The sequence below is a fragment of the Callorhinchus milii genome, unplaced genomic scaffold (assembly GCF_018977255.1).
Source record: "Callorhinchus milii isolate IMCB2004 unplaced genomic scaffold, IMCB_Cmil_1.0 Scaffold27, whole genome shotgun sequence".
In the NCBI taxonomy this organism is placed as follows: domain Eukaryota; kingdom Metazoa; phylum Chordata; class Chondrichthyes; order Chimaeriformes; family Callorhinchidae; genus Callorhinchus; species Callorhinchus milii.
In genome coordinates, this window is record NW_024704768.1 from 2,505,243 (window position 1) to 2,519,663 (window position 14,421).

A 14,421-nucleotide genomic window follows, 5' to 3' on the forward strand; every position below is an offset into this window, starting at 1 on the left:
TCGAGCCTGTTCCACCACTCTATTGGATCACGGCTGGTCTATATCTCAACTCCATTTCCCCCGATGCCCTGTCCCTAACAAAACATCTACCCCCCTCAGTCTTGAAAACTTCAACAGAATGATTTAGAGGCCCCTTTGACTGCACACCCATGAGTTTTACTCAGCCTTAACAACAACAACTTGCATTTATACAGAGCCCCTCATGCAACGAAGCATCACAGAGTGCTTCCCTGCGCTCTAACGCTCCCTCCCCCCCCACACCCCACAGACATCAGTTGGTGCTTGAGGGCTTTGTTATAATAATAATAATAATAATCCTCGCATTTGATACAGCGTCTTAACACGTCTTCGAGACGTCTCAAAGCGCTTCACTGTAATAGGTCTTTGCTCCTGCTTGTCTGGCAGCTGTTGGCTTCGACGCGGGGGGACAACGAGAAGGTGCAGGTGGAGCTGAGCCGCCTGGAGACGGAGAACGACTGCGCCAAGGACGAGGTGAAGGAGGTGCTGCAGGCCCTGGAGGAACTGGCCGTCAACTACGACCAGAAGTCGTTGGAGGTGGAAGCCATGGGCAAACAGAACAAGCTGCTGACCGACGAGCTGGCCAAAAAGATGGTACGTGGGCGGCCAGCCTGGACCTTGGTTACCAATACAATACAAAGTTAAATCTACACCGCGTCGTTCACGTCGAGAGGACATCCCAAGGCTCTGCACAATCAGGGATTTGGACCCGAGCTGGGGGGAAAGGGTGTGGGGGGCCGGGGTGGGAGGTTGGGATCAAGGAGTGGGGTGGAGGGGAGTGAGGGTGGGGGTAGGAGGGTGGCCAAATGAACGGTCGAAGAGGAGGCTTGAGGCGCACCGTGAAAGAGGCAAGGGAGAGGCGAGGCGAAGGGACTGTTGGGATGGAGTTCCAAGAGGGGTGGGGGCAGAGAGGCTGAAGGACCCATTTGCTGATGGCATGGCGGTGGGTGGGGGGTGGAGTGGGGGGGGGGGGGGAACACGGAGCAAGCCAGAGCCTGCTGAGAGGAGCGAGTGGACAGACAGTTCGATGTGGTGGTCTATATCAACTACAACTACGTTGTTCATATTATTATTAAAAATCTACCTTTGCATCTCACTTCCTCTCTCCCTCTCTCTCTCTCGCTCTCTCTTCCCCGCTCCCTCGCCCTCTTCGGGCCTCTCCCTCTCTCCCCGCCCCCAGGCGTCGCTCATCACCCTGGAGGCAGAGCTCCAGCACGCCCGGGAGTTGGGGAACCACCAGAAGAAGCGAGTGGCGGAGGTTCTCAACACTCTGCTCAAGGACTTGGGCGAATTCAACACCATCATCGGCAACAGCGACTGGAAAGTGGTGAGTGAGGGGGGGTGGGGGCCAGGCACGGCGGGTGGGGGGGGGGGCACGGGGCGGGGCGGGGCAAGGGGGCACGGGCGGGGCTTCTCATCCAATCAGCAACCAGAGACCAGCAACCGCAACACACGACAGATATCCCGAGGCGCGGGCCGGACAGTCAGGGGATTTGGGGGTTGGGATCAAGGAAGGGTGGGGGTTGTGGTGGGTGGGGGGGGGGTGGAGGGCAGGGAGGGTGGGGGGCAGGGAGGGTGACCGAAGGTGCGGTGGTCGAAGAGGCGGGTCTTGAGGCGGAGGGAGAGAGGCGAAGGGACTGTGGGATGCAGTTCCGAAGTGTGTGGGAAGAAGGACCAAAGGCCAGACTCACGTTCTCACTCTCTGTCTCTTTCCGCACTCGCTTCCTGTCTCACTTCCTCCCTCTTTCTTTCTCTCTCTCTCTCTCTCTCTCTCTCTCTCCCTCTCTCGCGCCCGGGCGCACACGAGCTCCCGCTCTCTATCTCATTCTCTCTCTCTCTCTCTCTCTCTCTCTGGAACTCTCTTCCCCAAAAGGCTGTGGATTATGGCTGGATCCATTCGCATCTTCATAGATGATAGGTATCTGTTGGGTCAGGGTGTCGAGGGACACGGGGGCAATTGGAGTTGAGGTACAGATCGGCTATAGAATGGCGGAACAGGCTTGAGGGGCTGAATGGCCTCCTCCTGTTTCTTTAGTTTCTCTGTCACTCGCTTGTTGTCTCACTTCCCCCCCTCTCCCTCCCTTCCTCCCCCTCTCTCTCTCTCTCTCTCTCTCTCTGCCCCCCCCCCCCCCCTCCACCCCAGCCCACCGAGTTCACGGGAGTGGTTGAGGAGGAGTTCACAGTTGCCCGCCTGTACATCAGTAAGATGAAGTCGGAGGTGAAGAGCATCATGAAGAGGTGCAAACAGCTGGAGAACAATCACAGCGACTGCAACCGGAAGATGGAAGAGAACAGCCGGGAGCTGACTGCCTGCCAACTCCTCATCTCGCAGGTAGGGGGCGCTGGCTGGCTGGCGGCAGCGGCCACGACGCAACACATTTGGACCTGACGGGGGTACCACAACAACAACAACAACAACAACGACGACGACAACAACAGCAGCTTGCATTTTGTACAGTGGCCTTCACATGGGGTAGCGTCCCAGAGCGCTTTCAGCCATTCACACCCCACGCACACAAACCGCCCCCCACACACACACACACCCACACACACACACACATACAGACAGACACACACACACACGCGCCCTAAATGCGCTCCCGCCCGCTCGGGAGGAGGAGGTGGGTGGGTGGGTGGGGGGGGATACAAATAGCCTCAAACCTCGCTGAGAGGGGGAGAATGTGTGTGTATTTAGTTGTCGGTGCCGGGTGGGATCGAGGCAGCGAATCATCAACAGTGGTTCTGCTGTTATTGTTAATATTATAATTATAATTATCATTCTTGTTATTACTGTGCCGAGCAGCATGAGACAAAGATCAGATCGCTGACCGAGTACATTCACAAGGTGGAGCTCAAGAAACGGCAGCTGGAGGAGTCCTACGACACACTTAACGAGGAAATGGCCAGACTACAGGCACAAGGTACCCCCAGACACCCCCCCCCCACCCCACACTGTGTGGCCCGTGTCCTCTCGCACAGCCACAACCACCGCAGCTTCTCAACGCTGACCCCCACCCGCCTCGGGACCCTTTAAACAAAGCCACATCAGCCGGTCGCTCGCTCGCTCGCTCACTCCACTCTGGGTCCCAGCCCCACACGCCAGGGTCCTTGAGCTCACCGTCCAGGCTGACCCTCCATCGCAGTGATGGGGGGAGGGACGCTGCATTATTGGACGCCGTCTTTTGGGGGAAACCTTAAACCGAAGTCCCGTCTGCGATTGTTCAGCCGTTAAAGACCCAGAAAATCTGTCAGAAAGGAGAAGGAAGTTTCTCTCTCCTGGTGACCTGGTTGACAATCCACACACACCTCACACGCACACGCACCTCACACGCACACGCACCTCACATGCACACACCCCTCACATGCACACGCACTTCACATACGCACACGCACTTCACGTACGCACACACACCTCACGTACACACGCACCTCACGCACACACGCACCTCACGCACACACGCACCTCACCCACCTCATGCACACACGCACCTCACGCACCTCACGCACACACGCACCTCACGCACACACGCACCTCACGCACACACGCACCTCACGCACACACGCACCTCACGCACATACGCACCTCACGCACACACACACACACGCACCTCACACCGGCTCATTCACTTCACAGCTGTGCCTGAACTGACCGTCTACAAAGCCCCTATCACTGTAGCCCTCAATTTGCTCCCAGGTGCTGGGAGACGTTTCACTGTTATAAATGTTGGAACAAACGGGGAATATTATATTCATTAATTAACTTATCCTATTAATTAGCAATTTGTGATTCCTCTGCCCCCTCCCCCCCCTCCTTCTTCCCCTCGAGTCGATCGATCTCCCACCTGCTTGACTCCCAAGTTGACTCTGGGACAGGTTACGTTTGGGTTTGTGGGTTAATGTGATTCAGAGAGTAAACTGGTGCCTGAGGCAGGAGAGAGGCTGAATAACGGGCAGTGGTAAAGGACACTGTGACTCTACTCTTCCCCAGAAACGGTCAATGAAGTGGCGGATAAGGAGAAGGAACAGACCGATGGCGAGGAGGTGAAGGTAGGGAGCTGCCAGTTGGGACATCCCGGGGTCTAAAAAACATATTGATAATAATTTGGTCACTCAATCCACGGCTGTTCGAGGGACGCTGCTGTGCGCGATTGGCTGCCACGTTTCGCCCACAAAATACACAGTCAATTCATTTTACAGCGTATCCTGTGAAGCGCTTTGAGACGTCTCAAAGACGTGATAGGGCGATGTGTCAAATACAAGGATTATTATTATATTATCATACTTCATGGGTAAACCATGTGCTTATTATGCATGCGCCGTACGGGCACTATGTTTGCTCTCGCCTCTGATCAATCTCCACGTCAGGACTTGGAATCACATCATCTTAGATGTTGCTCCAGTGCTTGGCTGGTGGTGGGGGGGTGGGGGGGTTGCATTGTCGGAGGTGCTGTCTTTCGGGTGAGACGTTAAACCTGGATCACGTCCGCCTGGATGTTATTTCTCTCTCTTGGCCCACAAAATACCCAGTCAATTCATCTTGCGTTGTATTGTGTGATGAAGCGCTTTGAGCGGTTTAAATGACGTGACAAGGTGTGATAGCAAATGCAAGGATTATTATTATTACTATTATTATTGTCACAGAAAGTCTTGGAGCAGCAGATGGAAACACATCGGGAAAACCATCAGAAGCAACTGGCCATCCTCCGCGACGAGATTGCGGAGAAGCAGAATATTATTGATGAGCTGAAGGAGTAGGTTCATCTTGTTGCTGGTAACCCTTGCCTTTCCCCCCCTCCCCCACATCTCGCCCCCCCACCCCCACCCCACCCGCTGCCGGAGTAGGGAATTTAAGTGGGGGAAGCAAGCACCGACACGGACACAATGGGGAGAGAGAGCGAGAGAGAGAGCAGGGAATGGGGTTAGAGAGCTCCAGTGAGGGAGTAGGAACCATAATATACACGATGGGAAAAGAGAGAAGGAACAGGAGTAGGCCATTCAGCCACTCCAGCCTGTTCCACCATTCTGTTAGATCATGACTGATCTGTACCTCAACTCCAATTACCCTCCTTTGCCCCATATCCCTCAATACCCCAACCTGATAAAGAATGGGATTGGAGGAGAGAGCTGCAATGGGGGAGGAGGTGCCACTATTGACAATACGACCATGGTGGGTGGCGGGGGGGTGGGGGGGGTGGTGTGGGGTGGGAGAGCAGGGAGCGGGGATGGAGTGGAGAGCTCCAGTGCAGAGACGGATGACAATAGCCGACAGTGTTGAGTTAAGTACGTTGTGTTTGCAGCTTGAACCTGAAGCTGCAGCTGAAGCTGGACAGACTGCGGGTGGATTACGACAAGTTGAAAAGCGAGCAGCGTGAGAAAAGCAAGAAACTTCAGGAGCTTACGTGAGTCTCCAAACCTCCTCTCGCAACACACTCCAGAGCCCATCCTGTTCCCCCCCCCCACCCCACCCTCAGCTCCGCTACAAGCCAAAGCCCTAACTAACTAACTAACTAACTAACTAACTAACGGGGAAGGTTGTCCCAGCTGGACAAGCAGCGGGAAAGCTTGGCCAGACAGCGCTCTCTCTCAATGGCCAAGCTATGTGTGGGTTTAGCTGGTTAGACTCCAGCAGTTACCCCAACGCACACTCTCGGTTCTCCTATCCTCTCCCAACCCCCCCCACCCCAACCTTGGCTCTCGCCAACCTGCGCCCAATACTCTCCGGAATTAGGTAAGCAGGGGCCGTCCCTCCACAGGGAGAGAGAGAGTGAGAGAGAGAGAGAGCATTCTATTCCAACAATTTATCTCTGGGGTTTCCGTGTGTAGGTGGGAGGCGGGGAATTCTCAGTTGGGTTTGGATGCTCTTAAGCAACGGTGATGGGTTTCCGCGTGTGTCGGACACCCGGTTGACCCCCCCCCCCCCCAAAAAGGAAGGTTGTGGGTTCAAGTTGCCCCCATGTTGGGTGTTATATGAAACGCAAGGACGACTATTATTTATTGTGGTTGATGTTATTGCTTCGGTGTGATGGTGAGCCAGCCTCACTCACGCTCGATTCTTTCCTCAGATTTCTCCATGAAAAGCACGAGCAATCCAAACAGGATCTTAAAGGACTTGAAGAGACTGTCGTAAGTAGCCGTCAGAGGGTTGTGGGTGGGTGGGGGGAGGTGGGGGTCTGTGCAAGGGCTACGGTTGAGGTGTACTAGATCAGGACTCTGGGGGGGGGAGGGATGGGGGGTGGAGCTGGCGAGTGAGCCCCTTGGGGAGGAAGGATGGCCGGGGGGTGGGGAGAGATGGAAACTTGGTCTATCAGAAAGTTGGGGGTTTGACCCCCGCGCTTGGCGAACGGTGGAATTCCCGGTCACGAGCCGCGGTTGAAGCAGAGGCCTCTTTTAGACACGGCCGAAGACCTTCCTCTTCGACAGTGCTCACCGTCGCCTACTCTCTCCCCCCCCCCCCCAACCGCTGACACTGACCAGCGTTCAGAGACGCTGCCTCGTGTGAAGGGCACTGTGTAAATAAACACAAGTTGTTGTTGTTGGCGTTTTCTCTCCACCTTTGATTCCTTTCCCAGGCGAGAGAACTCCAGACTCTTCACAACCTGCGGAAACTTTTTGTTCAAGACCTTACAACCCGGGTCAAAAAAGTGAGTGGGATATGGGCGAAAATTTGGGGGCGGTTTATCTGGGAGGGGGAGGGTGGGTGGGGGGGGGTGGGAGGGCTTAGGCAAGTTTCCTTACTCCACATGCACACACACGCGCACACACACGCGCACACACGCCTCTGTTTACCCACCGGTAAGTTGGATCCCGGTTGTTAGTCGATTGGCGGATCACTTTCCTGGGATAGCAAACCCTACAATTAAAAAAAAAATTAAAAATCCAGAACTGTTTGTGGGTCACTTGCTTTTCGCCCACAAAACGCACAGCCAATCCACGTCACAATATGTCCTATGAAGCGCTTTGAGACGTCTCAACGATGTGATAAGGCACTGGATGAAAGGCGAGGATTATTATTATTATTATTAAGGATGGGGGACTGTGGTGAGGGTGAGGGAGGACAAGACAGAAGATCATGACTGATGTCTTCGAGTAGTTGCTTTGAGTCATTGAATCCAACATTGGGAAAGGTGAGAGAAGGGCGTGAATGGGGGTCTCGGACACTCAGTGCTTCAGGGACCTGGGTTTTCTGACCGCTTGGTTTGATAACAACAACAACAAGATTGCATTTATAGATCTGCTCGCTCTCTCCTCAGAGTTCTGAACTGGAGCCAGATGACAGTGGGGGGAGCATATCCCAGAAGCAGAAGATATCCTTTCTTGAGAACAACTTGGATCAACTTACAAAGGTTCACAAACAGGTAAGTCTCTCTCTTCTCTTCCCCCACCCCCCCCCCCTCCCCCCGCTCCCGCTCCCCCTCCCTCCCTTACCCTTCTCCACTCGCCCCCACAGTCCAATCTTCTGGCTTTGACTGAGGCCCATTTTCCCCCCCACCTCCTCCCTTGATGCCTTTGCTGTCTCTATCGCCCCCTCCTCTTTCTCCCCTGCCCCCCCCCCACCCCCACCCCAACCCCTGCCCCCCACTTCCACCGTTAGGAGTCTTTATCTTGACCAGGACATCGAGTTGTGTTTGTCCGTCCGTTCACATGTCCGTCCCTTCGTCTTGCTTGTGCCTCTGAAGTGACACGCACACCCCTTCTTGTCCATAAGTCCATATCCCAAAAGATTTCTAAACCCTTGGATCTCCTCCACCTCGCCCAGAGTTTTCCGGAAGTTATTATTATCATTATTATTATTTTTGGGGGTTTAAAAAATCCCGTGCGGTTAAGCCCGGAATTAATTTTGACCGTTTTTTTTTCCCCTTGACGATGTTTGAACTGTGTTCAATAGGCCTCACCCAAACGACAGACTGAAAGGGGCACACTTGAACCAAGTGTGTCTATTGGTGCAAGGTTTAAAGCCCTGACTTGGCCTTCAGGGGTGGGGGTGAGGGGTGTAGGGGGGGGGGAATGTGGGGGGAGAAAGTGGGGAGAGACTATTTAAATTCCTACCCCACCTATTCCAAATAAAATTGGTCACTCGCTCCATTCGTGGCTGTTTGTGGGACATTGCTGCCGTGTGTAATTTGGCTGCCGCATTTCTCCCCGCAAGATACACGCAGACTTTTAGAGAAAGATCTTTGCGAGGCGCTTTGGAGATGTCTCACTGACCCGATGAGGCGCTGTATGAAACGCGAGGGGCTATTGTCACCGTGAAACACCGGGCGGGTGTGTTTTAGGTGATGAGGTGCGGTCCCGGACGTTAAGGAGGGGTTTGCTCTCGAGGATGAGCGAGGCTGAGAGGCTGCAAACGCTCACCCGTTCGGGGCACCGCACCGTAGGAAGGATGTCAGAGGCCTCGGCGAGGGCGCAGAGGAGATCTACCAGAGTGACACCAGGGATTAGGGGCTTCAGTTACGTGGTGAGACTAGAGAAGATGGGATTATCCTCCCTGGAGCAGAGGAGGTTGAGGGGAGCTTTAACGGAGGACTTTTCAAGGTGTTTTGGTAGAGTAAATAGGGAGTGAGCGTTTCCACTGGCAGGTGGGTCGGTAACCAGAGGGCATTGATTTAAGATAATTGGCAAAAGAACCAGAGGGGCGATGAGGAGAATTATTTTACGGAGATGGTTATGACCTGCGGAGTGTGTGTAGTGCGCGTGTGTTGTGTGTGTGCAGTGTAGTGTGTGTGTGTGTGGAGTGTGTGTGTCGTGTGTGTGTGTTGTGTGTGTGCAGTGTAGTGTGTGTGTAGAGTGTGTGTGTGTAGGGTGTGTGTGTGTAGTGTGTGTGTAGGGTGTGTGTAGGGTGTGGTATGTGTAGGGTGTGTGTGGTGTGTGTAGTGTGTGTGTAGGGTGTGTATGCGGTGTGTGTGTGTATGTGGTGTGTGTGTATGTGGTGTGTGTGTGTATGTGGTGTGTGTGTGTGGTGTGTGTATGTGGTGTGTGTGTGTATGCGGTGTGTGTGTGGTGTGTGTGTGTGGTGTGTGTGGTGTGTGTGCGTGTGGTGTGTGTGGTGTGTGTGTGGTGTGTGGTGTGTGTGTGTGTGGTGTGTGTGTATGTGTGTGGTGTGTGTGTGGTGTGTGTGTGTGGTGTGTGTGTGTGTGGTGTGTGTGTGTGGTGTGTGTGTGGTGTGTGTGTGTGTGTGGTGTGTGTGTGTGTGTGTGTGGTGTGTGGTGTGTGTGTGTGGTGTGTGTATGTGGTGTGTGTGAGTGGTGTGTGTGGTGTATGTGGTGTGTGTGTGTGTGGTGTGTGTGTGTGGTGTGTGTGTGGTGTGTGTGTGTATGTGGTGTGTGTGTGTGTATGTGGTGTGTGTGTGTGGTGTGTGTGTATGTGGTGTGTGGTGTGTGTGTGGTGTGTGTGTGTGTGTGGTGTGTGTGTATGTGGTGTGTGTGTGGTGTGTGTGTGGTGTGTGTGTGTGTGGCGTGTGTGTGGTGTGTGTGTGGTGTGTGTGTATGTGGCGTGTGTGTGGTGTGTGTGTGTGTGGTGTGTGTGTATGTGGTGTGTGTGTGTGTGGTGTGTGTGTGTGTGGTGTGTGTGTGGTGTGTGTGTGTGTGGTGTGTGTGTGTGTGGTGTGTGTGGTGTGTGTGTGTGTGTGTGTGGTGTGTGTGTGTGTGTGTGGTGTGTGTGTGTGTGGTGTGTGTGGTGTGTGTGTGTGTGTGGTGTGTGTGTGTATGTGGTGTGTGTGTGTGTGTGGTGTGTGTGTGTGTGTGTGGTGTGTGTGTGTGTGTGTGTGTGTGTGTGTGTGTGTGTGTGTGTGGTGTGTGTGTGTGTGGTGTGTGTGTGTGGTGTGTGTGTGTGGTGTGTGTGTGTGTGTGGTGTGTGTGTGTGTGGTGTGTGTGGTGTGTGTGTGTGGTGTGTGTGTGCGGTGTGTGTGTGTGTGGTGTGTGTGTGTGGTGTGTGTGTATGTGGTGTGTGGTGTGTGTGTGTGTGGTGTGTGTGTGGTGTGTGTGTGTGGTGTGTGTGTATGTGTGTGTGGTGTGTGTGTGTGTGGTGTGTGTGTGGTGTGTGTGTGTGGTGTGTGTGTGTGTGTGTGGTGTGTGTGGTGTGTGTGGTGTGTGTGTGTGGTGTGTGTGGTGTGTGTGTGTGTTGTGGTGTGTGTTCGCATCTCAGAATGAACGGAACACCTTATTGTGAAAATTGATTTGGATTTTGAAATGATTTATTTTCACCCCCCACCGCCCCAAAAAATGTGGTCACTCAATCCATGACCGTTTGTGGGGCACTGCTGTGCGCCATTGACTGCCGCGTTTGACCGCCCCCCACCGAAGGGCCCCCCCCCCCCCCAAAAAAAAAATACAGTCACTACACTTTAAAATATATCCTGCGAGGCGTTTTGAGACGTCTGAATGCCGTGATAAGGCGCTGCATCAATTGCGAGGGTTATTATTATTATTATTATTATTTGGAAAGTATAAAAGCCTGAGGTCAGTTTGGTGGTGGGTCTCCCAGTGTATCGTAACTCCGGCCAAACCAAACACAGTCACCGTGGATTTTGGGTGTGGCCTATATCCTGTGTCCTCTAACCCACTGCTCCCTCATCCTCTTCTTTTCTTTCGTTCTATCCTTCGTTTATCCTTCTGCCAACCTGCCGCCAGGTGATGCTGTGGCATAACAAGGTACCTGCTCCCTTGTTCTGCTTGTTCTTTCTCTTATACCATCTCCCCCCCTTTCCCCTTTCCCCCCCCCCTCCGACCCCCTCCATCACTCCCTCTCGCACACACCTGCGCACCCACCCACCCACCCACTCGCTCGTTCATCGTTGTGTTCCAGACTGTAGCTGATCTCAGTTTCCATCTCATTGTCTCTCCTTTCATTTCCGATCTTCTCCCCCCTCCTCCACCCCGGGGTTAAACTCACCATAAAAGTAATGGGGGTGGTGTGGGGGAGGAGAGAGGGATAGGCAGAGGGAGGGCGAGGAGGGAAGGGGGGTGGAGAGAGAGAGAGAGAGAGAGAGAGTCGCTCTGGCATTGACACACACACTCGCTCGCGCCTCATTGTCGGAGGTGCCATCTCTGGGATAAGACGTCACCCAACATCCCGGTTCATACTGACCTCTTAGATCCCACCCCACTCGCTATCGGGAAGGAGAAGGGAGTTCCTCTCCCGACCTCTCCTGAGCATCTCTCCCCTCACTCCCCCCCTTCCACCCTCAACCCCCACCCCCACCCCACCTTCCCAGGATTAATAAGGTTGTTCACCTCAGGGCTGTCTGTGGAGCAGGTTCATCGTAACAACAGCCGTGCCCTATAATGTCAGAATATCTCGGAGGATGTCACCGCTAATTGTGGGCCAATGCGATGGCCGATTCACACGCAGCAAGGCCCCACGCAACAGCCGGGCGATGTTCATCGGTGGGGGTGGGGGCGGTTGGGGGGGGCAGCCCGGATAAGGAGAGAGAAATTCCCTTCCCTAATAACCGGCGCTATATCAAGCGCAAGGATTATTATTACTATTATTATTACCATTATTGGTTGAGGGGGAGGGAGAGAGGAGAGGAGGTGGAGGGAGGGGCTTTATCTTACCTGCATCACAACACTTTCCATTCCCTCGCGCTTGTGGCTATGATATCGTGTGTTTGATGAATTCCCCACCATCCCCCCCCCCCCCCCACCCCCCACCATCCTTTCCCCCTCTGCTTCCCTCAAGCTTGACACTCTGGCCTGACACCCACCCCAGTCTCCGCTTGCCGGGCTGTCCAAATTCACCGTCCAAATTGTTTGGAGAATCCTGTGAAGTGCTTTGAGGCGTCTTGACAACGTCTTAACGGCTTGATAAGGCACTGCATCAAATGCCGGTATTATTATTATTATTATTAAGAACATGACAGAACTAACTAACTAACTAACTAACTAACTAACTAACCAGGGGACATGGATTTAAGATAATTGGCAAAAGAACCAGAGGGGAGACGAAGAGACCTTTTTTTTTTTACACACACGCGGAGAGTGGTTAAGGTCTGGAACCCACGGCTGTTGGAAACGGACTCGATAACAACTTTCAAACGAGGGAACCGGACGGGGAACTCGAAGAGGGTGTGGGGAAAGAGCGGGGGGGGGGCAGCGGGACCGATTGGGCGGCTCTTCCGAAGAGCCGGCGCAGGCGCGATGGGCCGAATGGCCTCCTTGTGCGCTGTAAAACTCTAGGAGTCTTTGATCTGCTGAGCGCAATGGGCTTCCGGGTTTCGCCCACCAAACACGCAGCCGATTCACTTCGCAGCGTAACCTGCGAAGCGTTCTGGGACGTCTCAAGTAAGATTCAGTGATTCTACAACTGCGGCAATTTTCTAAATCCAGTCTTAATTCGGAAGCCGTTCGATTTTGCTTTTCCCCGGCAGTCCACGACCTGCGTCTAAGTGGAAACTGGGTGGAGTTTCAAGGGTCCGATCAGAGGGAGATTGTAATCTCTCTCTCTCTTTCTCTCTCTCTCTCTCTCTCTGGTGCATGTGTATGTTTGTGCACGTGTGTGCGCGTGTGTATGTGTATGTGCGTGTGTAATGAAACCTGCCTGATTCCTGCTTGCAATGCAATTTTTTTTTTTTTTGAAAAATCCTCTTTTTTTGCCTCGGCTTCTGTCTGTTGTGATATTATTAACAAGTATTACTTGCCACCCCCCCCCCCCCCACTCCCCCACCTCTCAACCCCCCCAAAAAAAAATTCCAAATAATTTTTCGTTGGTTTTTTTTTGCTCAGACAAAGATTTTTTTTCGGTGAGGCGCGGAGAGAGAATCAATTTCTTTTCTCTCTCACACCCGCTCTCTCTTGTTCTTCGCCCCCCCCACCCACCGCCACCCACCTCCCCCCCCACCCCCTCCCCCACACACACACACACACACACCCTTCCTTCCCCAGTTCCCAATGGCGGACTTGGTAAAGGCAAACCTTCTCCCTCCCCAATGCAGAACTATTTAATCTCACAGCCACAACAAGGTCAACACGCAGACACACACATACACACACACGCAGACACAGACAGACCCACGCACACAGGCGCAGACACACACACACACACACACACACTCACGGACAGAAACACACACTCACAGACACGCGCACGCACACCTACCTGCAAAGAGCCAGTGAATCAGGAGGCTGATTGGAACCTCTGACCCTCACATCTGTCTGCGATCCCTCTCTCCGCACAGCAGTGCATATCGTTGTGAGTGGGATTGACAACGTGAACCAAAATGACTAGTTTTGGACGCTGAAGGACACAGGTTTAGAGCTCTCGAGTCCTGTAGCGTAACTATGCCTCGCGAGAGAGAGAGGACTCTTGCTGGATTCCCGGGCGGGGGGGCTGAACCTTAGGCAAGGTTCCTTACTCCGCTCGCCTGGGTTTATTTAGAAGTAAATAGGAACCCGGTTTTTAGTCGTTCGACAGATCGTGGGACGCTGCTGTGCGCAATTGGCTGCCATGTTTTGCCAACAAAATACGCAGTCAAATCGCTTTGCAGCGTATCCTGTGAAGCACTTTGAGACGTATGAACGACATGAGAAGGCGCCGTATCAAATGCAAAGATTATAATTATTATTAAGAGTCGCAACGAGACATTTTTAGCACAGGCACGAGTTTTCCTTTGCCCAGAAGGGAACAGGGTTGCGAGGGAGGGTGATCGAGGCCAGGACGCTGGGGTTTGTGATGGGAGGACGGTGTATTCAACGTAAGGATTCTATAATAATTCTATATGATCAATTCTCCCTGTACAGTACTTGGTGGAGAAAGCCACGCAACACAACGACTGCCAGCAGACGGTGACGAGGCACCTTATTTAGCTCACTGTAAAAAGTTCCTAGAGGGGTACCAGACAAAGCTGCTCCGTCAGCCCACCTTACCCACAGCCACGCGCAAATCCCGACCCCATCGGGCATCAGCCCCGGCCCACTCCATCTCCAGGGAGACTTGAGCGGAACAAGTGTTCTCCGGTCCCCAACAGGTAGTGCCGGCAATCTGCAGCACAGGAGGCCACACTGGATCATCCAAGACTCCCGGAATATTTCTCATCCTAGAATCTTGCAGCACGAAGGAGGCCATTCGGCCCATCGTGCCTGTGACGGCTCTCTGAAAGAGCTACCAACTTGTCCCACTTCCCTCCCCGCTCTTACCTCGTGGCCCCGCACATATTGCCTGCTTAAGTACCTGTCCAATTCCCTTTTGAAAGTTTCAATGATAAATACGTATTCATATTTTTTAATTTGTAGTAATAATAATAAATGCGTGGCCCACAAAACGCACAGTCACTACACTTTACAGTGTATCCTGTGAAGCGCTTTGGGACGTCTCGACGACGCGAAAAGGCGGCGCTGTGTCAAATGCCAGGATTATTATTATTAATATTAGTATTTACCGGCCCACATCTCTCCTCTCCCCAGACACCAT

At 53.3% G+C, this 14,421-nt stretch overlaps 1 protein-coding gene across 1 annotated transcript in view; it reads left to right on the forward strand.

Annotated features, from left to right (window-relative positions):
- Positions 1-14,421, forward strand: part of kif5ab (kinesin family member 5A, b) — a 38,164-nt gene that overhangs the window by 18,455 nt on the left and 5,288 nt on the right. Inside the window, exons 14-23 of the mRNA XM_042344338.1 lie at positions 406-612; positions 1,199-1,345; positions 2,162-2,350; positions 2,822-2,939; positions 4,007-4,065; positions 4,660-4,769; positions 5,316-5,417; positions 6,081-6,141; positions 6,588-6,659; positions 7,269-7,373. Coding sequence (XP_042200272.1) covers positions 406-612; positions 1,199-1,345; positions 2,162-2,350; positions 2,822-2,939; positions 4,007-4,065; positions 4,660-4,769; positions 5,316-5,417; positions 6,081-6,141; positions 6,588-6,659; positions 7,269-7,373 — 1,170 coding nt within the window. The remainder of the gene's footprint in view (positions 1-405; positions 613-1,198; positions 1,346-2,161; positions 2,351-2,821; positions 2,940-4,006; positions 4,066-4,659; positions 4,770-5,315; positions 5,418-6,080; positions 6,142-6,587; positions 6,660-7,268; positions 7,374-14,421) is intronic.